The sequence below is a fragment of the Nerophis ophidion genome, linkage group LG24, assembly GCF_033978795.1.
Source record: "Nerophis ophidion isolate RoL-2023_Sa linkage group LG24, RoL_Noph_v1.0, whole genome shotgun sequence".
NCBI classification, from domain to species: domain Eukaryota; kingdom Metazoa; phylum Chordata; class Actinopteri; order Syngnathiformes; family Syngnathidae; genus Nerophis; species Nerophis ophidion.
This window is the reverse complement of record NC_084634.1, coordinates 2,410,704-2,435,892: the sequence shown is the minus strand read 5'-3', so window position 1 is coordinate 2,435,892 and position 25,189 is coordinate 2,410,704. Positions and strand designations below refer to the sequence as shown.

General features: G+C 40.8%; 1 protein-coding gene across 3 annotated transcripts in view; it reads right to left on the bottom strand.

Moving 5' to 3' along the window:
- Window positions 1-7,331: 7,331 nt before the first annotated feature.
- The window catches only part of LOC133542124 (neuronal PAS domain-containing protein 3-like), a 248,497-nt gene continuing 230,639 nt past the window's right edge, over window positions 7,332-25,189 (bottom strand). For all 3 annotated transcript variants that reach the window (XM_061885981.1, XM_061885982.1, XM_061885983.1), the window contains exons 7-12: window positions 24,181-24,299; window positions 23,919-24,112; window positions 18,899-19,005; window positions 11,569-11,716; window positions 11,378-11,493; window positions 7,332-11,304 (exon numbers count right to left, since the gene is read on the bottom strand). In XM_061885981.1, the coding sequence (XP_061741965.1) occupies window positions 9,872-11,304; window positions 11,378-11,493; window positions 11,569-11,716; window positions 18,899-19,005; window positions 23,919-24,112; window positions 24,181-24,299 (2,117 nt within the window). In that variant the 3' untranslated portion in view covers window positions 7,332-9,871. The remainder of the gene's footprint in view (window positions 11,305-11,377; window positions 11,494-11,568; window positions 11,717-18,898; window positions 19,006-23,918; window positions 24,113-24,180; window positions 24,300-25,189) is intronic.

Genomic DNA, 25,189 nt, shown 5'->3' with positions numbered 1-25,189 from the left:
TTATTAAAGTATTAATAGTCACTAATGTGTCTTGATGCCTTATTAAAGTATTAATAGTCACTAATGTGTCTTCACGCCTCGTTAAGGTATTAATAGTCACTAATGTGTCTTGATGCCTTATTAAAGTATTAATAGTCACTAATGTGTCTTGATGCCTTATTAAAGTATTAATAGTCACTAATGTGTCTTCACGTCTTATTAAAGTATTAATAGTCACTAATGTGTCTTCATGTTTTATTAAAGTATTAATAGTCACTAATGTGTCTTCATGTTTTATTAAAGTATTAATAGTCACTAATGTGTCTTCACGTCTCGTTAAAGTATTAATAGTCACTAATGTGTCTTCACGTCTTATTAAAGTATTAATAGTCACTAATGTGTCTTCATGTCTCATTAAAGTATTAATAGTCACTAATGTCTTGATGCCTTATTAAAGTATTAATAGTCACTAATGTGTCTTCATGCCTCGTTAAAGTATTAATAGTCACTAATGTGTCATCACGCCTCGTTAAAGTATTAATAGTCACTAATGTGTCTTCATGTCTTATTAAAGTATTAATAGTCACTAATGTGTCTTCATGTCTTATTAAAGTATTAATAGTCACTAATGTGTCTTCATGTCTCATTAAAGTATTAATAGTCACTAATGTGTCATCACGCCTCGTTAAAGTATTAATAGTCACTAATGTGTCTTCACGCCTCGTTAAAGTATTAATAGTCACTAATGTGTCATCACGCCTCGTTAAAGTATTAATAGTCACTAATGTGTCTTCATGTCTTATTAAAGTATTAATAGTCACTAATGTGTCTTCATGTCTTATTAAAGTATTAATAGTCACTAATGTGTCTTCATGTCTTATTAAAGTATTAATAGTCACTAATGTGTCTTGATGCCTTATTAAAGTATTAATAGTCACTAATGTGTCTTCATGTCTTATTAAAGTATTAATAGTCACTAATGTGTCTTGATGCCTTATTAAAGTATTAATAGTCACTAATGTGTCTTCATGTCTTATTAAAGTATTAATAGTCACTAATGTGTCTTCATGTCTCATTAAAGTATTAATAGTCACTAATGTGTCTTGATGCTTTATTAAAGTATTAATAGTCACTAATGTGTCTTCATGTCTCATTAAAGTATTAATAGTCACTAATGTGTCTTGATGCTTTATTAAAGTATTAATAGTCACTAATGTGTCTTCATGTCTCGTTAAAGTATTAATAGTCACTAATGTGTCATCACGCCTCGTTAAAGTATTAATAGTCACTAATGTGTCTTCATGTCTCATTAAAGTATTAATAGTCACTAATGTGTCTTGATGCTTTATTAAAGTATTAATAGTCACTAATGTGTCTTCATGTCTCGTTAAAGTATTAATAGTCACTAATGTGTCATCACGCCTCGTTAAAGTATTAATAGTCACTAATGTGTCTTCATGTCTTATTAAAGTATTAATAGTCACTAATGTGTCTTGATGCCTTATTAAAGTATTAATAGTCACTAATGTGTCTTCATGTCTTATTAAAGTATTAATAGTCACTAATGTGTCTTCATGTCTTATTAAAGTATTAATAGTCACTAATGTGTCTTGATGCTTTATTAAAGTATTAATAGTCACTAATGTGTCTTCACGCCTCGTTAAAGTATTAATAGTCACTAATGTGTCTTCATGTCTTATTAAAGTATTAATAGTCACTAATGTGTCTTGATGCCTTGTTAAAGTATTAATAGTCACTAATGTGTCTTGATGCTTTATTAAAGTATTAATAGTCACTAATGTGTCTTCATGTCTCATTAAAGTATTAATAGTCACTAATGTGTCTTCGTGTCTTATTAAAGTATTAATAGTCACTAATGTGTCTTGATGCTTTATTAAAGTATTAATAGTCACTAATGTGTCTTCATGTCTCATTAAAGTATTAATAGTCACTAATGTGTCTTCATGTCTTATTAAAGTATTAATAGTCACTAATGTGTCTTCATGTCTTATTAAAGTATTAATAGTCACTAATGTGTCTTCATGTCTTATTAAAGTATTAATAGTCACTAATGTGTCTTCATGTCTTATTAAAGTATTAATAGTCACTAATGTGTCTTCATGTCTTATTAAAGTATTAATAGTCACTAATGTGTCTTCATGTCTCATTAAAGTATTAATAGTCACTAATGTGTCTTCGTGTCTTATTAAAGTATTAATAGTCACTAATGTGTCTTGATGCTTTATTAAAGTATTAATAGTCACTAATGTGTCTTCATGTCTCATTAAAGTATTAATAGTCACTAATGTGTCTTCGTGTCTTATTAAAGTATTAATAGTCACTAATGTGTCTTCACGTCTTATTAAAGTATTAATAGTCACTAATGTGTCTTCATGTCTTATTAAAGTATTAATAGTCACTAATGTGTCTTCATGTCTTATTAAAGTATTAATAGTCACTAATGTGTCTTCATGTCTTATTAAAGTATTAATAGTCACTAATGTGTCTTGATGCTTTATTAAAGTATTAATAGTCACTAATGTGTCTTCATGTCTCATTAAAGTATTAATAGTCACTAATGTGTCTTCATGTCTTATTAAAGTATTAATAGTCACTAATGTGTCTTCATGTCTCATTAAAGTATTAATAGTCACTAATGTGTCTTCATGTCTCATTAAAGTATTAATAGTCACTAATGTGTCTTCATGTCTTATTAAAGTATTAATAGTCACTAATGTGTCTTCATGTCTCATTAAAGTATTAATAGTCACTAATGTGTCTTCATGTCTTATTAAAGTATTAATAGTCACTAATGTGTCTTCATGTCTCATTAAAGTATTAATAGTCACTAATGTGTCCTCATCTCTCATTAAAATATTAATAGTCATATTAAAGTATTAATAGTCACTAATGTGTCTTCATTCCTGCCAGGGAGAAGTCGTCAACAATAATAGTTACACAAAAAACAATATAAATGTATTTACATAATAGTTATTGAAAACTATGAATGGACTATACAGGTAATAAATACATCAATATAAATATAATATTTACATAATAGTTATTAATAGACCTTACAAGTAATAAATAAATAAACCTGGCTGCAGTTACCCTAGTTGTCCACTGAGAGTCGCTGTTGCTCCACTAATCCTTGACTGCCATGACATCACTTCCTGTTAACCCCTCACACTCCACATTTAAATACTTCTTTCTTTTATTTCTGTCTCTTCTTTTATTTTATATATTTTAGTAGATGTACATCACCTTAATGATAGTTAGAAGCCGTCTAACTTATTAGCATGTGTCACATAAGTTAGCAAGCTAGCGTGACCATAATAATAGTTAGCATGTGTTACGTACCAAATTATGTGACTCTGGGGTAAACGATAGCAGAACTAGCTCAAAAGTTAGCACGCTAATGTTAGCATGTTAGCAAACTAACGTGACCATAGTAATAGTTAGCAGGTGTTACGTACCAAGTGATGTGACTCTGGGGTAAACGGTAGCAGAACTAGCTGAAAAAGATAGCACATTAATGTTAGCATGTTAGCAAACTAACGTGACCATAGTAATAGTTAGCAGGTGTTACGTACCAAGTGATGTGACTCTGGGGTAAACGGTAGCAGAACTAGCTGAAAAAGATAGCACATTAATGTTAGCATGTTAGCAAGGTAACGTGACCATAGTAATAGTTAGCAGGTGTTACGTACCAAGTGATGTGACTCTGGGGTAAACGGTAGCAGAACTAGCTCAAAAGTTAGCACGCTAATGTTAGCATGTTAGCAAACTAACGTGACCATAGTAATAGTTAGCAGGTGTTACGTACCAAGTGATGTGACTCTGGGGTAAACGGTAGCAGGACTAGCTGAAAAAGATAGCACATTAATGTTAGGATGTTAGCAAGGTAACGTGACCATAGTAATAGTTAGCAGGTGTTACGTACCAAGTGATGTGACTCTGGGGTAAACGGTAGCAGAACTAGCTGAAAAAGATAGCACATTAATGTTAGCATGTTAGCAAACTAACGTGACCATAGTAATAGTTAGCAGGTGTTACGTACCAAGTGATGTGACTCTGGGGTAAACGGTAGCAGAACTAGATGAAAAAGATAGCACATTAATGTTAGCAAGGTAACGTGACCATAGTAATAGTTAGCAGGTGTTACGTACCAAGTGATGTGACTCTGGGGTAAACGGTAGCAGAACTAGCTGAAAAAGATAGCACATTAATGTTAGCATGTTAGCAAACTAACATGACCATAGTAATAGTTAGCAGGTGTTACGTACCAAGTGATGTGACTCTGGGGTAAACGGTAGCAGAACTAGCTGAAAAAGATAGCACATTAATGTTAGCATGTTAGCAAACTAACGTGACCATAGTAATAGTTAGCAGGTGTTACGTACCAAGTGATGTGACTCTGGGGTAAACGGTAGCAGAACTAGCTGAAAAAGATAGCACATTAATGTTAGCATGTTAGCAAGGTAACGTGACCATAGTAATAGTTAGCAGGTGTTACGTACCAAGTGATGTGACTCTGGGGTAAACGGTAGCAGAACTAGCTGAAAAAGATAGCACATTAATGTTAGCATGTTAGCAAACTAACATGACCATAGTAATAGTTAGCAGGTGTTACGTACCAAGTGATGTGACTCTGGGGTAAACGGTAGCAGAACTAGCTGAAAAAGATAGCACATTAATGTTAGCATGTTAGCAAGGTAACGTGACCATAGTAATAGTTAGCAGGTGTTACGTACCAAGTGATGTGACTCTGGGGTAAACGGTAGCAGAACTAGCTGAAAAAGATAGCACATTAATGTTAGCATGTTAGCAAGGTAACGTGACCATAGTAATAGTTAGCATGTGTTACGTACCAAATGATGTGACTCTGGGGTAGACAGTAGCAGAACCAGCTCAAAAAGGTAGCATGCTAATGTTAGCATGCTAAAATGACCATAATAATAGTTTGTATGTGTCAAATACCAAGTGATGTGACTCTGGGGTAAACGGTAGCAGAACTAGCTCCAAAAATTACCATGCCAATGTTAGCATGCTAACGGGACCATAATAATAGTCGGCATGTGTTACGTACCAAGTGATGTGACTCTGGGGTAAACGGTAGCAAAACTAGCTCAAAAAGTTTGCATGCTAATATTAATGTTAGCATGCTAACGTGACAATTATAATAGTTAGCATGTGTCACGTATCAAGTGATGTGACTCTGGGGTAAATGGTAGCAGAACTAGCTTAAAAACTTAGCACGCTAACGTTAGCATGTTAACAAGCTAACGTGACCAGAGTAATAGTTAGCATGTGTCACGTACCAAGTGATGTGATAAACGGTAGCAGAACTAGCTCAAAAAGTTAGCACGCTAATGTTAGCATGTTAGCCAATAACGTGACCATGGTAATAGTTAGCATATGTCACGTTCAAAGTGATGTGACTCTGGGGTAAACGGTAGCAGAACTAGCTCAAAAAGTTAGCATGCTAATAATAGCATTTTAGCAAGCTAACGTGACCATAGTAATAGTTAGCATGTGTCACGTACCAAGTGATGTGATAAACGGTAGCAGGATTAGCTCAAAAAGTTAGCATGCTAATTTTAGCATGTTAGCAAGCTAACGTGACCATAGTAATAGTTAACATGTGTCACATACCAAGTGATGTGACTCTGGAGTAAACAGTAGCAAAACTAGCTCAAAAAGTTAGCACACTAATGTTAGCATGTTAACAAGCAAACATGACCATAGTAATAGTTAGCATGTGTCACATACAAAGTTATATGCTGCTAGGGTAAATTGTATAAAAATTAGCCCAAAAAGCTTGCACTTTAATGTTAGCATGCTACCATGATAACGTAAACATACATTCAGTTAGCATGTCTAGCATGTAAAAAAATAAGCTCAAAAAGCTAGCGCTATGTTAGCATGATAAAATAAACATACATTCAGTTATCATGTCTAGCATTTAGCAAAATTAGCAAAAAAAGCTACCACAATAATGTTAGCATGCTAGCATGATAACGTAAACATACATTCAGTTAGCATGTATAGCATGTGGCAAAATTAGCTAAAAAAAGAGAGCACTTTAATGTTAGCATGCTAGCATGATAACGTAAACATACATTCAGTTAGCATGTATAGCAAGTAGCAAAATTAGCTCAAAAAGCTAGCACTATAATATTAGCATGCTAGCATACTAACGTAAACATACATTCAGTTAACATGTCTAGCATGTAGCGAATTTAGCTAAAAAAGCTAGCATTTTAACGTTAGCATGATAATATAAACATATATTCAGTTAGCATGTCTAGCATGTAGCAAATTCGGCTCAAAAAGCTAGCACTATAATGTTATTATGTTAGAATGATAATGTAAACATATATTCAGTTAGCATGTCTAGAATGTAGCAAAATTATCTCAAAAAGCTAGCACTATAATTTTAGCAAACTAGCATGATAATGTAAACATACATTCAGTTAACATGTCTGGCATGTAGAAAAATTAGCTCAAAAAGCTAGCACTATAATGTTAGCATGTTAGCATGATAACTTAAACATGCATACAGTTAGCTTGTCTCAATTACCAAGTTATATAACTGTTAGCTGCGGAATTAAGAAAAAAAGTAAAATGGGGTAAAGTTAGCCCTTTTTGTTAGCGTGCTACCATGCTAAAGTTAGCACACTAAAACAGTTAACAGTTGTCACATACCTAGCGTCATTTTACTTATATGACGCTAGGGTAAATGGTAGCAAAAAATTAGCTCAAAAGCTAGCACTATAATGTTAGCATGCTAGCATAACGTAAACATACGTTCAGTTAGCATGTAGCAAAATTAGCTCAAAAAGTTAGCACTTTAATGTTAGCATGCTAGCATGATTACGTAAACATACATTCAGTTTGCATGTCTCAAATACCAAGTTATATTACTGTTAGCTGCGGAATTAAAAAAATATTTTTTTAGCTAAGTTTGCTTTAACTACATTCGGCACATGCTAACTGTAATCAGGTTAATATAATCATGCTAACTTTTTCCCGTCAATTTTGCCGAGAGTCAAATAACTTGCTACTATAGTTTAGCATGCTAGCTTTTTTAAAAAAAAATTTTTTTTGTTAATTTTGCTTTAGCTACATTCTTACTGTTAGCATGCTATTTTCAAACAATTTCTCCTGATTCTAGCTACTACTACACGTTTTCACACACTTTGAACGTTTACTCCCAACCAGGAACAAAAGAAATTGACATTTTTTTAGCTAAAAAAAAAAGACCAACTTTTTTCTGACTTTTTAAAAACGCTAACAGACGCAAAAAAGGTGCGAGGGTAAAAAAGTGAAGAGAAAAAAAGGTGCGAGAGTAAAAAAGTGAAGAGAATAGTTTTATTATGAACATGGCAGCTGGAAGATGTTACACAAACAAAACAAAAAACAGCTAGCTAGCGTCGGGTTGCGACGCCATGGCAACTTAGAAAAGAAGAGCCGTTATAAAAATGACTTTGTACACGTCGAGTTTGCAGCATCGTCACGCTCAACCAAGTCAAGGGCGGGACGGAAAAAAAAAACGGAAAACTAATCCAACAGAAAAGGCAGGCACTCAAAGTTAGCATCAAGTTAGCATCCGATAGAAATGTTTGCTCTTTTGGCGCGTGGATACGTTTTGTTGAGGAGGTCACGGCAGTGTTATGGCACGGGAGAGAACACGGACACGCTCAGGTGATGGACGGACTTTGTACACGCAAAAGCAAACACGCAAAGGCCCCGCCCACATGTGGGTGTACTTCCTGGTTGCCAAGGACGACCGCGTGTGGCGGAAATACCCGCTCGAATCCGAGTCACCACTCAAAAACCCGGATTTTTACGAAGGATCTGGTTGTGGGAAAGTTTTCCAATCGCGACTCATGTTGTTCATCATCAAAAATGGAATCGAGAAGCAGTTTGAATAGTGAATCCAGTCGGAATCGAATCATGACCCAGTGAATCTGAATCAGATCCAATCCTTTGATACCCAAAGATTCACACAAAACAATTGATTCAACTCTAAATCGCGATTCTTTTTCACCCCCGATTCCTAAATCGATTCATCAATTTCAATAATCAATGAAAAAAAATATATATATATTCTGTTTGAATGAAGAATCGGAGTCAGAATCGAAATTCGAAATCACAATAAAGCAATTGCTAAAGGACTAAACGACTCCAATACCGAAACCAATAAGAATGCAACTGCCGCAGGAAACCTGATTGCCCTCTCAACGGGGGGTGCTTACCAACATCAGTCGTTTACCAAGCAAAGGTAACACGCAAGGACATTAACACGTAGGATTAACCGAAGGAGCGTTTAAAACCAGATGGAATAATCACAAGGCCTCCTTTAGAAACCAGACTTTGCGGAATACTACAGAACTCAGCAAACACATTTGGAACCTCTAAGACAATAATGTTGACTATTCAATAACATGGCAAATTCTTGCATCCAGCACACCTTACAACAGTGGTAATAAAAGATGCAACCTATGCTTGAAAGACAAACTGTTTATTATATATCACCCAGACCTGTCATCTCTCAACAAGCGCAGTGAAATCATTTCAACATGCCGCCACAGACATATATATATATATGTATATATTCTGTTTGAATGGAGAATCAGAGTCGGAATCGAATCGTGACCCAGTGAACCGGAATCGGATGGAATCGTTGGACATCCAAAGATTCAAACCCTCAAAAAAATTGGGTAACATCTGAATCGCAATTCTTTTTCACCCCCAATTCCTAATCGATTCATCAATTTCAAAAATCAATGAAAAAAAACGGACAAAAAATAAAATCGCTAGCCCGAGATCCGGAATCGGATCCAGTCTTCAGAACCCCAAAGATTCCAACCTCTTCTCCGTAAAATGCTGGCAGAATCGCTTTGAATCGTGAATCGAATCATCCGTCCCAAGAATGGGAATTGAGCGAGTGATTTGTTGATTAGGTCCAGACTTTTATTTTGAAAAGGCTCAAACAGAAGCTGACCTCACTTTTACAAAAATAGACATTTTTTTTTTGTAGAAAGCTGTCTTTTATTTTGGCGGGAACCAGGGAAGTACACCCAATGCACACGCAGGAAGTCAGCAACACGACAAAAGCAAAGCAGAAACCCAAGAAGAAGAAGAAGAAGAAGAAGAAGAAGAAAGTTGGACTCCACAAATGTTCTCTTTTTTTTTTTTTCGGGTACTTCCTGCACGACAAACCTCCACTGCTTCACGACGACGGCGGCGGCGGCGGGCGGTGCAGTTTGGAGATCCGGTCTCACAGGTCCCGCCCCCCTCCCCCCCCCCAGGCCCGGAGCCCCGCCCCCGCCCCCCACCCACACAGAGCACAGAGAAGACACGGGACACGTAGCGACGGTTAACGACGTCATAAAAACACAGACAGGAAGTGGCCATGAGCGACACCAAATTGATTGTTTTCGTCAAAAAATACAAATGAGGTGGATTCACAGTGCACACTTTTTTTTTTTTCCTCCTTCGTTTTTTTTTTTTTTTTTTTGGCAACGAGGACGGCCGCCTCGGTCGGTCGGGGTCTCTGGGTCCGGCGGATGCGATGGAAGAGGGCGGATCGTCTTCCTCCCGAGGTGGCGGCTCAAGAAGCAGGAAGAAGACCGAGAGAGTCTTTTGACATTCAATTAGTCACGCGAGCTCGTTAGCACCACGAGTGTCGCCGCGTAAACTACCCAGGTGGAACGCCGGGGTGGGGACGATGGCAAAGTTTCACATTCCCGTGAGGGGTTTTCCCGAGATCCTCCTCACGTAAACCGGCGGCGAGGTTAGAAAAAGTTGAAAGTGCTACAGAACATTTCGCCGACCCTCACAGTGGAGTCCGAAAGCACAGTAAGGCGGTCTCCCGGCGCTGGGGCTAGTCCTCCTTCCTCTCGGCGCCACCCTGCGCGGCGTGGATGCCGTTGCTGTAGACGGGGAACGGCAGCGTGGAGAAGAGTCCTTCGGCCGCGGTGAAGACGTTGGTGGAGGCGGGCATCTGTGCCGACAGGGCGCCGGGGCTCCCCGTGGCGCCCGGGGAGCCGGCGAAAGGACCGGCGGCGGCGGCGGCTGCAGACATGTTGAGCCTGTGGACATGGTGGTAGAGCATCTCCATGGGGGTCTTGGGGTCCAGGCCGAAGCTCGGACTGTCCACGAAGGAGGCGTTGGGAAGGAGGTTGCCCGGCGCCATGGCCAACGTGACGTCGGCCGGCGCGTAGCGGATGGTGCCGGTGGTGTAGACGCGTGGCGGCGTGCTGCCGGTGGACGCCAGCGAGGCAGCGACGCGGTGCACCAGCGGCAGGACCACGTTCCCCGCCTGCAAGCGCTGCAGCGCCTCCACGTCGCCTGAGTAGAGCAGCGAGGACGAGGAGGAGGAGGAGGATGTGGGTGTGGCTTGCTGCTTTTCCCGAGGGGACGCCGACAGTGGCGGCGACAGGGGGTCGGCGGAGGACGCACTGGAGGGCGGAGCCAGGCTGGAAACTGAGGACGGGGCGGCGCTTCCGTTGTAAGGAGGCTTCCTCGCTCCTCCTCCTGCCCCGCCTTCGGCGCCCGGAGGCGTCAGGACAGCGTCGGGGACCTGGAGGGCCTCCCCTGATGGCAAGGGGAAGGTCTTGTGTGGTCCCGAGGGGGCGGGCTTGGCGGTCATGCTGTACGGGGATTCGTTCCTGGAGATCTCCCTATTGGGCGGAAAATTCCAGATGCTGCTGTCGTTGTCGAAGTTAATGGGCTCCGACATTTCCGTCTTGATCTTCAGCACCGAGGCGCCGCCGCCCGGTGTCTCGGCGGAGAGCAGGTGCGAGGGGTTGACCAGGGGCGTGCCATCCCCCACGGCGACAGGGCTGGGCGTTGCCGAGGAGAGGCGCAACTTCCTGATCCGCGTTCGGTCCCACTTCTGAACTTTCCTCCGCTTCCTGCGCTGTAGGACGGTGTTCGTGGCGCCGTCTTCCTCCACCTCATGGTCGTTCTCCTCTTCCTCCTCCGAGGACGACGACTGAGAGCGATGAGGGTCCTCCGCCTCGCCGTAATGTTCCACTTTGATTCGAAGCCCCCCCAAACCACTCAGAGTCGCCAGCTTGGCGCCACCCCCTACATGCTCCTCCGGCTCCCCCGCCTCAGCCTCGGAAGGCTCCGGACTGTCGTCGCTGTCCGGACTCCCGGGGTTGCTGGACGTGTCTCTCTCCTCCGGACGTTTCACTTCCTGCTCGGGCGAGCACTGCGATTGGCCGGAGTGCCGCTGCCGGCACTGGCTCTCCGCCTCCGGGTCCTCGCTGCGCTCCGATTGGCCCAGCTTCCCTTCCAACTTCTCGTCGTCTGGCGACACAAAGGGTAAGATCACCGGGGCTACCAAAATCAGGAAGTCACCTCCAGTTTGTCGGCGACTTACCAGAGTTGTCCTTGTACTCGCAGTCAGAGTCGGAAGACTCCGAGGACTCCGGGGTCTTCTCCGGAAGATTGGGCAACTGGCTGATGTCGAGCGGCGTGTCCTTGTCTTCGTGGTTACTGCAAGACGCAAACGCCACCTTTTAACACTCCACACTTGGTACTGCGACAAAGCAACATGTCTCGTCATTTGACCTCAGCACGTAGTTGACCCACACCACGTTCTTCTCGTTGGCGTTCTTGGCGTTGATGGCGATGGTGGCGCTGGACTGGATCCAGATGTAGCCGGCGTTCCTCTGGATCCAACGGTAGTACTTGGTCACGCACTGACCCTTGGTTATCACTGACACAAACACACACGGTTAGTCGGCGCCACTTCCTGGTTGGAAGGCACCATGTGACATAGCTTCCTCCGCCAGATGGCGCTGTGACTCCGCCCCCCCCCTGCGCCCGCTGGCAATAAAGGTAACCAAATGAAGCACTAAATGGTTATCCGGGGCAATATGTAGTGGCATTAATCAGAGCGCGGGAAGGTTTAATGGCCGCGCCGCCAAGACACAAAGAGGATGATTTATAGAAAAGGCGGGCCGCTAATTAAACGCTATTAGAAGCTAATAGAATTGTTGAAGGCCGCACTGTGGCGGCAACGCTCGCACGCGCTCAGTAGAGACGGCGAGTGCGGGAAAGAAGCTTCAATGACATAACCTTGTTTGGCTTCTGTGCACAACTTGCTTCACTCACGGGTGTTGCCTGTGTGTGTACGTGTGTTTGTGTGTGTGTGTGTATGTGTGTGTGTGTGTGTGTTTGTGTGTATGTGTGGGTGTGTGTGTGTTTGTGTGTATGTGTGTGTTTTTGTGTGTGTGTGTGTGTTTGTGTGTGTGTGTGTTTGTGTGTGTGTGTGTGTACGTGTGTTTGTGTGTATGTGTATGTGTGTGTGTGTGTATGTGTGTGTGTGTGTGTTTGTGTGTGTATGTGTGTGTGTGTGTGTTTGTGTGTGTTTGTGTGTATGTGTATGTGTGTGTGTGTTTGTGTGTGTGTGTGTTTGTGTGTGTGTGTTTGTGTGTGTGTGTGTGTGTGTTTGTGTGTGTATGTGTGGGTGTGTGTGTGTTTGTGTGTATGTGTGGGTGTGTGTGTGTGTTTTTGTGTGTACGTGTGTGTGTGTGTGTTTGTGTGTATGTGTGTGTTTGTGTGGGTGTGTGTGTTTTTGTGTATGCGTTTGTGTGTGTGTGTGTGAGTATGTGTGTTTGTGTGGGTGCGGGTGTGTGTACGTGTGTTTGTGTGTATGCATTTGTGTGTGTGTGTTTGTGTGAATGTGTGGGTGTGTGTTTGTGTGTATGTGTGGGTGTGTGTGTTTGTATGTGTGTTTGTGTGTATGCGTTTGTGTGTGTGTGTGTGTGTTTGAGTGGGTGCGGGTGTGTGTTTGTGTGAATGTGTGGGTGTTTGTGTGTGTATGTGTGTATGCGTTTGTGTGTGTGTGTGTGTGAGTATGTGTGTTTGTGTGTGTACGTGTGTTCGTGTGTATGCATTTGTATGTGTGTGTTTGTGTGTATGTGTGGGTGTGTGTGTTTGTATGTGTGTTTGTGTGTATGCGTTTGTGTGTGTGTGTGTTTGAGTGGGTGCGGGTGTATGTTTGTGTGAATGTGTGGGTGTTTGTGTGTTTATGTGTGTATGCGTTTGTGTGTGTGTGACCATGTGTGTTTGTGTGTGTACGTGTGTTCGTGTGTATGCATTTGTATGTGTGTGTTTGTGTGTATGCGTTTGTGTGTGTGTGTGTTTGAGTGGGTGCGGGTGTGTGTTTGTGTGAATGTGTGGGTGCGGGTGTGCGTGTTTGTGTTTGTGTGTATGTGTGGGTGTGTGTGTGTGTGTGTTTGCGGGTGTGTGTTTGTGACCATGTGTGTTTGTGTGTGTACGTGTGTTCGTGTGTATGCATTTGTATGTGTGTGTTTGTGTGTATGCGTTTGTGTGTGTGTGTGTTTGAGTGGGTGCGGGTGTGTGTTTGTGTGAATGTGTGGGTGCGGGTGTGCGTGTTTGTGTTTGTGTGTATGTGTGGGTGTGTGTGTGTGTGTTTGCGGGTGTGTGTTTGTTTGTTTGTGTGGTTACGGGTGTGTGTTTGTGTGAATGTGAGAGTGAGGGTGTGTGTTTGTGTGTGTGTTTACGTAGGTGCGGGTCTGTGTTTGTGTGTGTGTGTGAGCGTGGGTAAGTGTGTTTCTGAGCGTGTGTCAGTGTGTGGAATGTATGTCTGTGGGTGTGTGTGTTTGTGTGCGTGTGTGTGTGTTTGTGTGTATGTGTGTTTGAGTGTGTGCGGGTGTGTGTTTGTGTGAATGTGTGGGTGAGGGTGTGTGTGTTTGTGTGTGTGCGGGTGTGTGTGTGTTTGTGGGGGTGCGTTTGTGTTTGTGTTTGTGTGGTTGCGGGTGTGTGTTTGTTTGTTTGTGTTTGTGTGGTTACGGGTGTGTGTTTGTGTGCAATGTGAGAGTGGGGGTGTGTGTTTGTGTGTGTGAGCGTGGGTAATTGTGTTTGTGAGTGTGTGTGCTTGTGTGGGTGTTTGTGTTCACGTGTGTGTTAGTGTGTGTGTAGGTATGTGTCAGTGTGTGGAATGTGTGTCTGTGTTTGTGTGTGGGGGTGTATCCGTGTTAGTGTTAGTGTGTGTGTGCATGTGTGTTCTGGCAATTCTGACTTAATGGGGACATGGCTTAGTTTACACAGTTGTGTTTAGGGGACCTCTGAAGGTATGGGGACAAAAAACAGGTCCTCTAAAGGGAAACCTTTTTAAATGATAGTCAGATCCATTCTCAAGATGCCTAAGTGATTTTTAAGCTTTGGCACAAAAAGCATGTTTACTGGTTACTTTTTTTGTTTAATGGTCCTCAGTAGTCACGAACAGACTTGTGTGAATTCTGCAAAATGATTTAAATCTGGTCCCCGTGAACCATATGAAGTCTTTTTCCCCAGGGTCCCCAGTAATGACTTCATCAATCCAGAGATTTAAAGACGTCTATGAGCTAACTGGGCACTGGACATTTGACCCCATTTTTGTTATGCCTTCACAACCTGTAGAAAGGGTGGTCCCCACAAGTACAGATGGACATGTAGAAAGGGTGGTCCCCACAAGTACTGATGGACATGTAGAAAGGGTGGTCCCCACAAGTACTGATGGACATGTAGAAAGGGTGGTCCCCACAAGTACTGATGGACATGTAGAAAGGGTGGTCCCCACAAGTACTGATGGACATGTAGAAAGGGTGGTCCCCACAAGTACAGATGGACATGTAGAAAGGGTGGTCCCCACAAGTACAGATGGACATGTAGAAAGGGTGGTCCCCACAAGTACTGATGGACATGTAGAAAGGGTGGTCCCCACAAGTACTGATGGACATGTAGAAAGGGTGGTCCCCACAAGTACTGATGGACATGTAGAAAGGGTGGTCCCCACAAGTACTGATGGACATGTAGAAAGGGTGGTCCCCACAAGTACTGATGGACATGTAGAAAGGGTGGTCCCCACAAGTACCGAACAACATCTTGGTCCCCACAAGTACCGAACAACATCTTGGTCCCCATTCCAAATGATAACCAGTGTGTGTGTGTGTGTGTGTGTGTGTGTGTGTGTGTGTGTGTGTGTGTGTGTGTGTGTGTGTGATGGTGACTAATGAAGGCCGTCGAGAGAGAGAGAGAAAGAAGAGCCGTGAGCGTGCCTGAGGCGTCAGCACATCAAAGACTCGCCGTCCTCTCTTTAGCGCCATGTTGACCACTTCCTGTCCCGCCCCCTACACACCTGTCTGCCACTCTCTCACCTTTCACCCCCAGTACTCTTCTCGGGCTCATCACTTCCTGTCTCGCCTCCCACACACCTGTCTCTGCCACTCTCTCACCTTTGACTCGGCAGGAAGTCAAGGTCAACGTGTGTGTGTGTGTGTGTAAGTGTGTGTGTGTGTGTGTGTGTGTGTGTGTGTGTGTGTGTGTGTGTGTCTAAATGCCTGCAGGCTTCTCTCTCTCTCTCTCTCTCTCTCTCTCTCAATGCTTTTATTGTGAAAAGGCCAAATGAGTGTATCCCAGGTGACCGGGGTCAAAGGTGACGTATGAGACGATACGGCATGAGGAAGTGTGCTGTAAAATGAAATGAGATATCATATAAGATATGATGTGAAATTAGGCATGGCATGTCATGAGATATGATCTAAAATAAGGTGTGGTATGAGATATATGAGGTATGCAATTTAATGAGATATTATTTGAAATGAGATATGCTCTAAAAATGGGATAAAATATGGAATGAGATATCATGAGGTATGATGTCAAATGAGATGTGATATGGTATGAAATAAGACATGAGATCTAATGAGGCATGATATAAACTGAGATATGAATTGAGATATTATTAAAAGTTAGGAATCATACGAAATGAGATATGATCAGACATGATATGAAATGAAATATGATATGAAATTACGTACAATATGAAACGAGATATGAGGCATGATATGATATGAAATGAGGTATGTATGATATGGAATGAGATATAATATAAAACTACATATGATATGAAATGCGATATGATTTAAAACAGATATGATATTTAATGAAAATGTTATGATATGATATGAAGCATGATATGGGATATATGAAATGAGGTATGAAATGGAATGAGATATGATCTAAAATAAGGTGTGATATGAGATAAGATATGGAATGAGATATCATGAGGTATGATGTCAAATGAGATGTGATATGAACTGAGAGGTATGGTATGAAATAAGACATGAGATCTAATGAGACATTGAGGTATTATTAAAAGTTAGGAATCATACGAAATGAGATATGATCTGACATGATATGAAATGAGATGACATGATATGAGGCATATGTCATGATATGAAATGAAATATGATACGAAAATTCGTATGATATGAAATGAGATATGAGGCATGATATGATATGAAATGAGGTATGATATGGAATGAGATATGATATAAAACTACATATGACATGAAATGCGATATGAGGCATGATATGATATGAAATGAGGCATGATATGGAATGAGATATAAAATAAAACTACATATGACATGAAATGCGATATGATTTAAAACAGATATGATATTTAATGAAAATGTTATGTATAATATGAAGCATGATATGGGATATATGAAATGAGGTATGAAATGGAATGAGATATGATCTAAAATGAGATATGATATGAAATGAGGTATGAAATGAAATGAGATATGTTTTGAAAAAAGATATGATCGATGAGGTGGCGATTTGTCCAGGGTGTACACCGCCTTCCGCCTGATTGCAGCTGAGATAGGCGCCAGCGCCCGCCGCGACCACAAAACAGGGAATAAGCGGTAGGAAATGGATGGATGGATGATCTAAATCAGACATGATATGAGACGAGGTATGACAGGGAATGAGATATGATATGAAACAAGATATGATCTGAAATGAGATATGATTTGAAATGAGATAATACATGAAATGAGGTATCATATGAGCTATGATATGAAATTAGGTCTGATATGAAATGAGATATGATCTAAAACAGGTATGATATTGAACTAAATGGTATGATATGATATCAAGTATTATATGAGATATATGAAATAAGGTATGATATAAAATGAGATATGATATGAAATGAGATCTCATGAGACATGGTATGAAATGAGATGCTAAGATATGCAATGATCCATGAAATTGGATGTAAGATATGAGATGAAATGAGATGGTGTGATATGATATGAGATGTGATATTAAATGAGATATGAATTGAGATATGATTAAAAATGAGGTATGGTATGAAATGAGATGTGATCTATAATCTGATATAATACGAAATGAGATATATGATATGAAATAAGACGGTATGAGATGTTATACGGTATGATATGAGATATGATATGAGATGGTATGGTATGAAAAACGATATGATATGATATGAGATGGCATGAAGTGAAATGAGATGTATGATGTAATATGAGATATGATATGAGATGGTATGATATGAAATGAGACATGACATGAGGTATGATATGAAATAAAATATGATATGATATGAGATGGTGTGATACGGATCAATGTATACAATGAAATGAGATGGCATGATATGAAATGAGATATGAGATGGAATGAGGTATGGTATCAAATGAGACGTGAGATCAAATGAGACATGATATAAATGAGATATGTGAAATGAGTCGTGATAACAATTAGATATTGAGACAAGAAAAATGAGGTATGACATGAAATTGGAGATGATTTGAAATGAGATATGATTAAAAATGAGATATGATATACAATTAGATGTAATGATATGAAATAAGATGGCATGATATGACAAGTATGATATGCGATAGGATTTGATATGAGAGGGTTAATATGATATGAAATGAGATGTTATGATGTGAAATGAGATATCATCTAAAATCACATGAGAATTGAGATGTTAAAAATTAGGTATATGATATAAGATATGATGTGAAATGAGATATTATATGAGTTATGATATCATTTATGAGATATGATATCATATATGAGGTATGATATTAAATAAAATACGATATGATAAATGAGATATGACATGATGTATGAGATATACGATGTATGAGATATGATATTAAATGAGATATGATATGATATATGATATGATGTATGAGATATGATATTAAATGAGATATGATATTAAATGAGATACAATATGATATATGACATGTGATATGATGTATGAGATATTATATGTATGAGATATGATATTAAATGAGATACGATATGATATATGAGGTATGATATGATATATGAAATATGATTTGAAATGTGGTATGATATATGTGAAATTAGATATGATATATGATATATGAGATATGATATGATGTATGAGATATGATATGAAATGAGATACGATATGATATAGGAGGTATGATATAATATATGAGATATGATATGAAATGTGGTATGATATATGATATATGATGTGAAATTAGATATATGAGATATGATATATGATATTAAATGAGATATGATATTAAATGAAATATGATATGATATATGAGATATGATGTGATAATAGAGATATGATATGATGTATGAGATATAATATTAAATGAGTTAAGACATGATATATGAGATATGATATGAAATGAGATAATATAATATGTGAGATATGATAAATGAGATATGATATGACATGAGATATATGATGTATGAGATATGATATGAAATGTGGTATGAGATATGATCTGAAATGAGATATGATGTGATGTATGAGATATGATGTGAAGTATGAGATATGATGTGATAAATGAGACATGATATATGATATGAAGTATGGTATGATATATGATGTGAAATGAGATACAATATGATGTATGAGATAAGATGTGATAAATGAGACATGATATATGAGATATGATATGAAGTATGGTATGATATATGATGTGAAATGAGATACGATATGATATATGTGATAAATGAGATATGATATGAAATGAGATATGAGAGCGCAGTGAAGTAATAGAGATATAATACTTACGGTCCACATGAGAAAGTCTGATGCCTTCCACGTCTTCAGCATGAACCAACTGATAACAACGTTTGCCTACTACGTCCACGGATGTCAGGTCCATGTAGTCACTGATCCTGCAACACAACAACACTGCTACATTACACACTATACTACTACTAATGTAGTCACTGATCCTGCAACACAACAACACTGCTACCTTACACACTATACTACTACTAATGTAGTCACTGATCCTGCAACACAACAACACTGCTACCTTACACACTATACTACTACTAATGTAGTCACTGATCCTGCAACACAACAACACTGCTACCTTACACACTATACTACTGCTAATGTAGTCACTGATCCTGCAACACAACAACACTGCTACCTTACACACTATACTACTACTAATGTAGTCACTGATCCTGCAACACAACAACACTGCTACCTTACACACTATACTACTACTAATGTAGTCACTGATCCTGCAACACAACAACACTGCTACCTTACACACTGTACTACTACTAATGTAGTCACTGATCCTGCAACACAACAACACTGCTACCTTACACACTATACTACTACTAATGTAGTCACTGATCCTGCAACACAACAACACTGCTACCTTACACACTATACTACTACTAATGTAGTCACTGATCCTGCAACACAACAACACTGCTACGTTACACACTAATAATACTACTAATGTAGTCACTGATCCTGCAACACAACACACTGCTACCTTACACACTATACTACTACTAATGTAGTCACTGATCCTGCAACACAACAACACTGCTACCTTACACACTATACTACTACTAATGTAGTCACTGATCCTGCAACACAACAACACTGCTACGTTACATACTATACTACTACTAATGTAGTCACTGATCCTGCAACACAACAACACTGCTACCTTACACACTATACTACTACTAATGTAGTCACTGATCCTGCAACACAACAACACTGCTACCTTACACACTATACTACTACTAATGTAGTCACTGATCCTGCAACACAACAACACTGCTACCTTACACACTATACTACTACTAATGTAGTCACTGATCCTGCAACACAACAACACTGCTACCTTACACACTATACTACTACTAATGCAGTCACTGATCCTGCAACACAACAACACTGCTACCTTACACACTATACTACTACTAATGTAGTCACTGATCCTGCAACACAACAACACTGCTACGTTACACACTAATAATACTACTAATGTAGTCACTGATCCTGCAACACAACAACACTGCTACCTTACACACTATACTACTACTAATGTAGTCACTGATCCTGCAACACAACAACACTGCTACGTTACACACTATACTACTACTAATGTAGTCACTGATCCTGCAACACAACAACACTGCTACCTTACACACTATACTACTACTAATGTAGTCACTGATCCTGCAACACAACAACACTGCTACCTTACACACTATACTACTACTAATGTAGTCACTGATCCTGCAACACAACAACACTGCTACGTTACACACTAATAATACCACTAATGTAGTCACTGATCCTGCAACACAACAACACTGCTACCTTACACACTATACTACTACTAATGTAGTCACTGATCCTGCAACACAACAACACTGCTACCTTACACACTATACTACTACTAATGTAGTCACTGATCCTGCAACACAACAACACTGCTATGTTACACACTATACTATTACTACCTTACACACTAATAATACTACTAATGTAGTCACTGATCCTGCAACACAACAACCCTGCTACGTTACACACTAATAATACTACTACCTTACACACTAATAATACTACTAATGTAGTCACTGATCCTGCAACACAACAACACTACTACGTTACACACTATACTACTACTACCTTACACACTAATAATACTACTAATGTAGTCACTGATCCTGCAACACAACAACACTACTACGTTACACACTAAACTACCTTACACACTAATAATACTACTAATGTAGTCACTGATCCTGCAACACAACAACACTACTACGTTACACACTAAACTACCTTACACACTAATCATACTACTAATGTAGTCACTGATCCTGCAACACAACAACACTACTACGCTACACACTATACTACTACTACTAGGTTACACACTAGCGGTCACATGTTACGACTAAATGTTACGCACTACAACTACTAGGTTACACACTAGCGGTCACATGTTACGACTAAATGTTACGCACTACAACTACTAGGTTAAACACTAGCGGTCACATGTTACGACTAAATGTTACGCACCACAACTACTAGGTTACACACTAGCGGTCACATGTTACAACTACATGTTACGCACTACAACTACTAGGTTACACACTAGCGGTCACATGTTACGACTAAATGTTACGCCCTACAACTACTAGGTTAAACACTAGCGGTCACATGTTGCGACTAAATGTTACGCCCTACAACTACTAGGTTACACACTAGCGGTCACATGTTACGACTAAACGTTACGCACTACAACTACTAGGTTACACACTAGCGGTCACATGGTGCAACTAAATGTTACACGCTACAACTACTAGGTTACACACTAGCGGTCACATGTTACGACTAAATGTTACGCACTACAACTACTAGGTTACACACTAGCGGTCACATGTTACGACTAAATGTTACGCACTACAACTACTAGGTTAAACACTAGCGGTCACATGTTACGACTAAATGTTACGCACCACAACTACTAGGTTACACACTAGCGGTCACATGTTACAACTACATGTTACGCACTACAACTACTAGGTTACACACTAGCGGTCACATGTTACGACTAAATGTTACGCACTACAACTACTAGGTTACACACTAGCGGTCACATGTTACGACTAAATGTTACGCACTACAACTACTAGGTTACACACCAGCGGTCACATGTTACGACTAAATGTTACACGCTACAACTACTAGGTTACACACTAGCGGTCACATGTTACAACTACATGTTACGCACTACAACTACTAGGTTACACACTAGCGGTCACATGTTACGACTAAATGTTACGCCCTACAACTACTAGGTTAAACACTAGCGGTCACATGTTGCGACTAAATGTTACGCCCTACAACTACTAGGTTACACACTAGCGGTCACATGTTACGACTAAACGTTACGCACTACAACTACTAGGTTACACACTAGCGGTCACATGTTACGACTAAATGTTACGCACTACAACTACTAGGTTACACACTAGCGGTCACATGTTACGACTAAATGTTACGCACTACAACTACTAGGTTACACACTAGCGGTCACATGTTACGACTAAATGTTACGCCCTACAACTACTAGGTTACACACTAGCGGTCACATGTTACGACTAAATGTTACGCACTACAACTACTAGGTTACACACTAGCGGTCACATGTTACGACTAAATGTTACACGCTACAACTACTAGGTTACACACTAGCGGTCACATGTTACGCCCTACAACTACTAGGTTACACACTAGCGGTCACATGTTGCGACTAAATGTTACGCCCTACAACTACTAGGTTACACACTAGCGGTCACATGTTACGACTAAACGTTACGCACTACAACTACTAGGTTACACACTAGCGGTCACATGGTGCGACTAAATGTTACACGCTACAACTACTAGGTTACACACTAGCGGTCACATGTTACGACTAAATGTTACGCCCTACAACTACTAGGTTACACACTAGCGGTCACATGTTATGACTAAATGTTACGCACTACAACTACTAGGTTACACACTAGCGGTCACATGTTACGACTAAATGTTACACGCTACAACTACTAGGTTACACACTAGCGGTCACATGTTACGACTAAATGTTACGCCCTACAACTACTAGGTTACACACTAGCGGTCACATGTTACGACTAAATGTTACGCCCTACAACTACTAGGTTACACACTAGCGGTCACATGTTACGACTAAATGTTACGCCCTACAACTACTAGGTTACACACTAGCGGTCACATGTTACGACTAAATGTTACGCACTACAACTACTAGGTTACACACTAGCGGTCACATGTTACGACTAAATGTTACACGCTACAACTACTGGGTTACACACTAGTGGTCACATGTTACGACTAAACGTTACGCGCTACTACTACTAGGTTACACACTAGCGGTCACATGTTACGACTAAATGTTGCACGCTACAACTACTAGGTTACACACTAGCGGTCACATGTTACGACTAAATGTTACACGCTACAACTACTAGGTTACACACTAGCGGTCACATGTTACGACTAAATGTTACGCACTACAACTACTAGGTTACACACTAGCGGTCACATGTTACGACTAAATGTTACACGCTACAACTACTGGGTTACACACTAGTGGTCACATGTTACGACTAAACGTTACGCGCTACTACTACTAGGTTACACACTAGCGGTCACATGTTACGACTAAATGTTACACGCTACAACTACTAGGTTACACACTAGCGGTCACATGTTACGACTAAATGTTACACACTACAACTACTAGGTTACACACTAGCGGTCACATGTTACGACTAAATGTTACAAGCTACAACTACTAGGTTACACACTAGCGGTCACACGTTACGACTAAATGTTACGCACTACAACTACTGAGCTACGACATAATGAGCGCCTGCACTCCAAAGTTACACACGACTACTACCTAGTCAGGGGCCCAATTGGCGGCCATGTTTGCTACCAGCTGACACGGCAGAACAAAAGTATTGGGACACAGAGTCTGCGACACAAGCCGTCTCCTCGCCGCGCCGCCATTGTCTGTATCTTTTGTCAGACAAGACCAAGGTCTGCACGCCATTGTGCTCGCCGAGGCCGATAGGAATCACGGCGGCCCTGAGCCAGATGCCCGAGATGGCTTTTATCCGGGCGGCGGCGAGGAGACAGATCCATCAGAGACCCCGACCGGCTCGTGAATGAAAGCGTGCGCCGAATGCTAAAGTGCGAGGCGACAAAGGACGCCAGCCGTGCCCACCTGTTCTCGCAGTAGACGATCTTGAGGTCCATGTCGACGCGGGTGACGAACATCTGGCAGTCGATGCGCACCTCGTTGAGGGTGGGCGGGGGCAGGGCGTGCGCCACCACCACCATGCCCATGATCTGCACCGGCACCGCCCGGCTGTGCGTCAACGCCATGCGGATGCGCAGGCGCCCCGTCACGTGGATCACCTGGGCGGCGAGATCACAGCCGTCAGCGGCGCCGGGGGAAAGAAAAGCGGCGGCGGCGGCGGCGTCACCTTGTATCCTGAAGACTTGATGTGCACGCCTCGCTTGGTGAGCGTAGACTTCATGCGGATGAAGAAGGAGCGCTCCAGACAGTTGTCGGGGGACAACACGCTGGGGCTGCTCGACTCCGCTGGGGGGGCACAACAGGAAGTAGAAACACCATCACACGCCAAAATAAAAGCACTCCCAGTCATGATATACTCTTGTGTGTGTGTCACAATGTCATCAAGCCCTGGAGGATGTCCCGTCAAAATAAAAGAGGGAAACTTTTTTTAGTAAAGAAAGGATGCTGGCGAAGGACAAGTGAGGAAGTGAAGGAAGGAAGGAAGTGATTATAATAATAATAATAATAATAATAATAATAATAATAATGAGGATGAAGGACACGCAGGACAGGAGACTCCTCTTTGTTTCCTCTGGAATGAATAACAATGTGCTGTGTCCTGTGGGGGCATTGTCAGGGAAGGAGGTGGAGAGGAAGAAGGAGAAGAAAAAGAAGGAGGAGGAGGAGGAGGAGGAGAAGAAGAAGAAAGAGAAGGGCAGGGAAGAGAAGGAGGAGAAGTAGGAGAAAAAGAAGAAGAAGAACAAGAAGAAGGATGAGGAAAAATAAGAAGAAGAATGAGGAAAGGAGGAAGAAGAAGATGAAAAAGAATAAGAAGAATAAGAAGGAGAAGAAAAATTAAAACAAGAAGGAGAAGAAAGAGAAGGACAGGAAAGACAAGAAGAAGAAGAAGAAGGAAGAAGAGGAGACAAAGAAGAAGAAGAAGGAAGAGGAGGAGGAGGAGGAGGAGGAGGAGGAGGAGAAGGAGAATAATAATAATAATAAAAAGAAGAAGAAAGATGATGAAAAAGAGAAGAAGAATGAGGAAAGGAGGAGGAAGAAGAAGAAGAACAAGAAGGAGAATATGAAGATGGACAAAAATAAAACAAGGGCGAAGAAGAAGAATGAGGAGGACGAAAGGAAGAAAAAGAAGAAAAAGAAGAAGAAGAAAATGTAGCAGACAAAGAATAAGGAAAGGA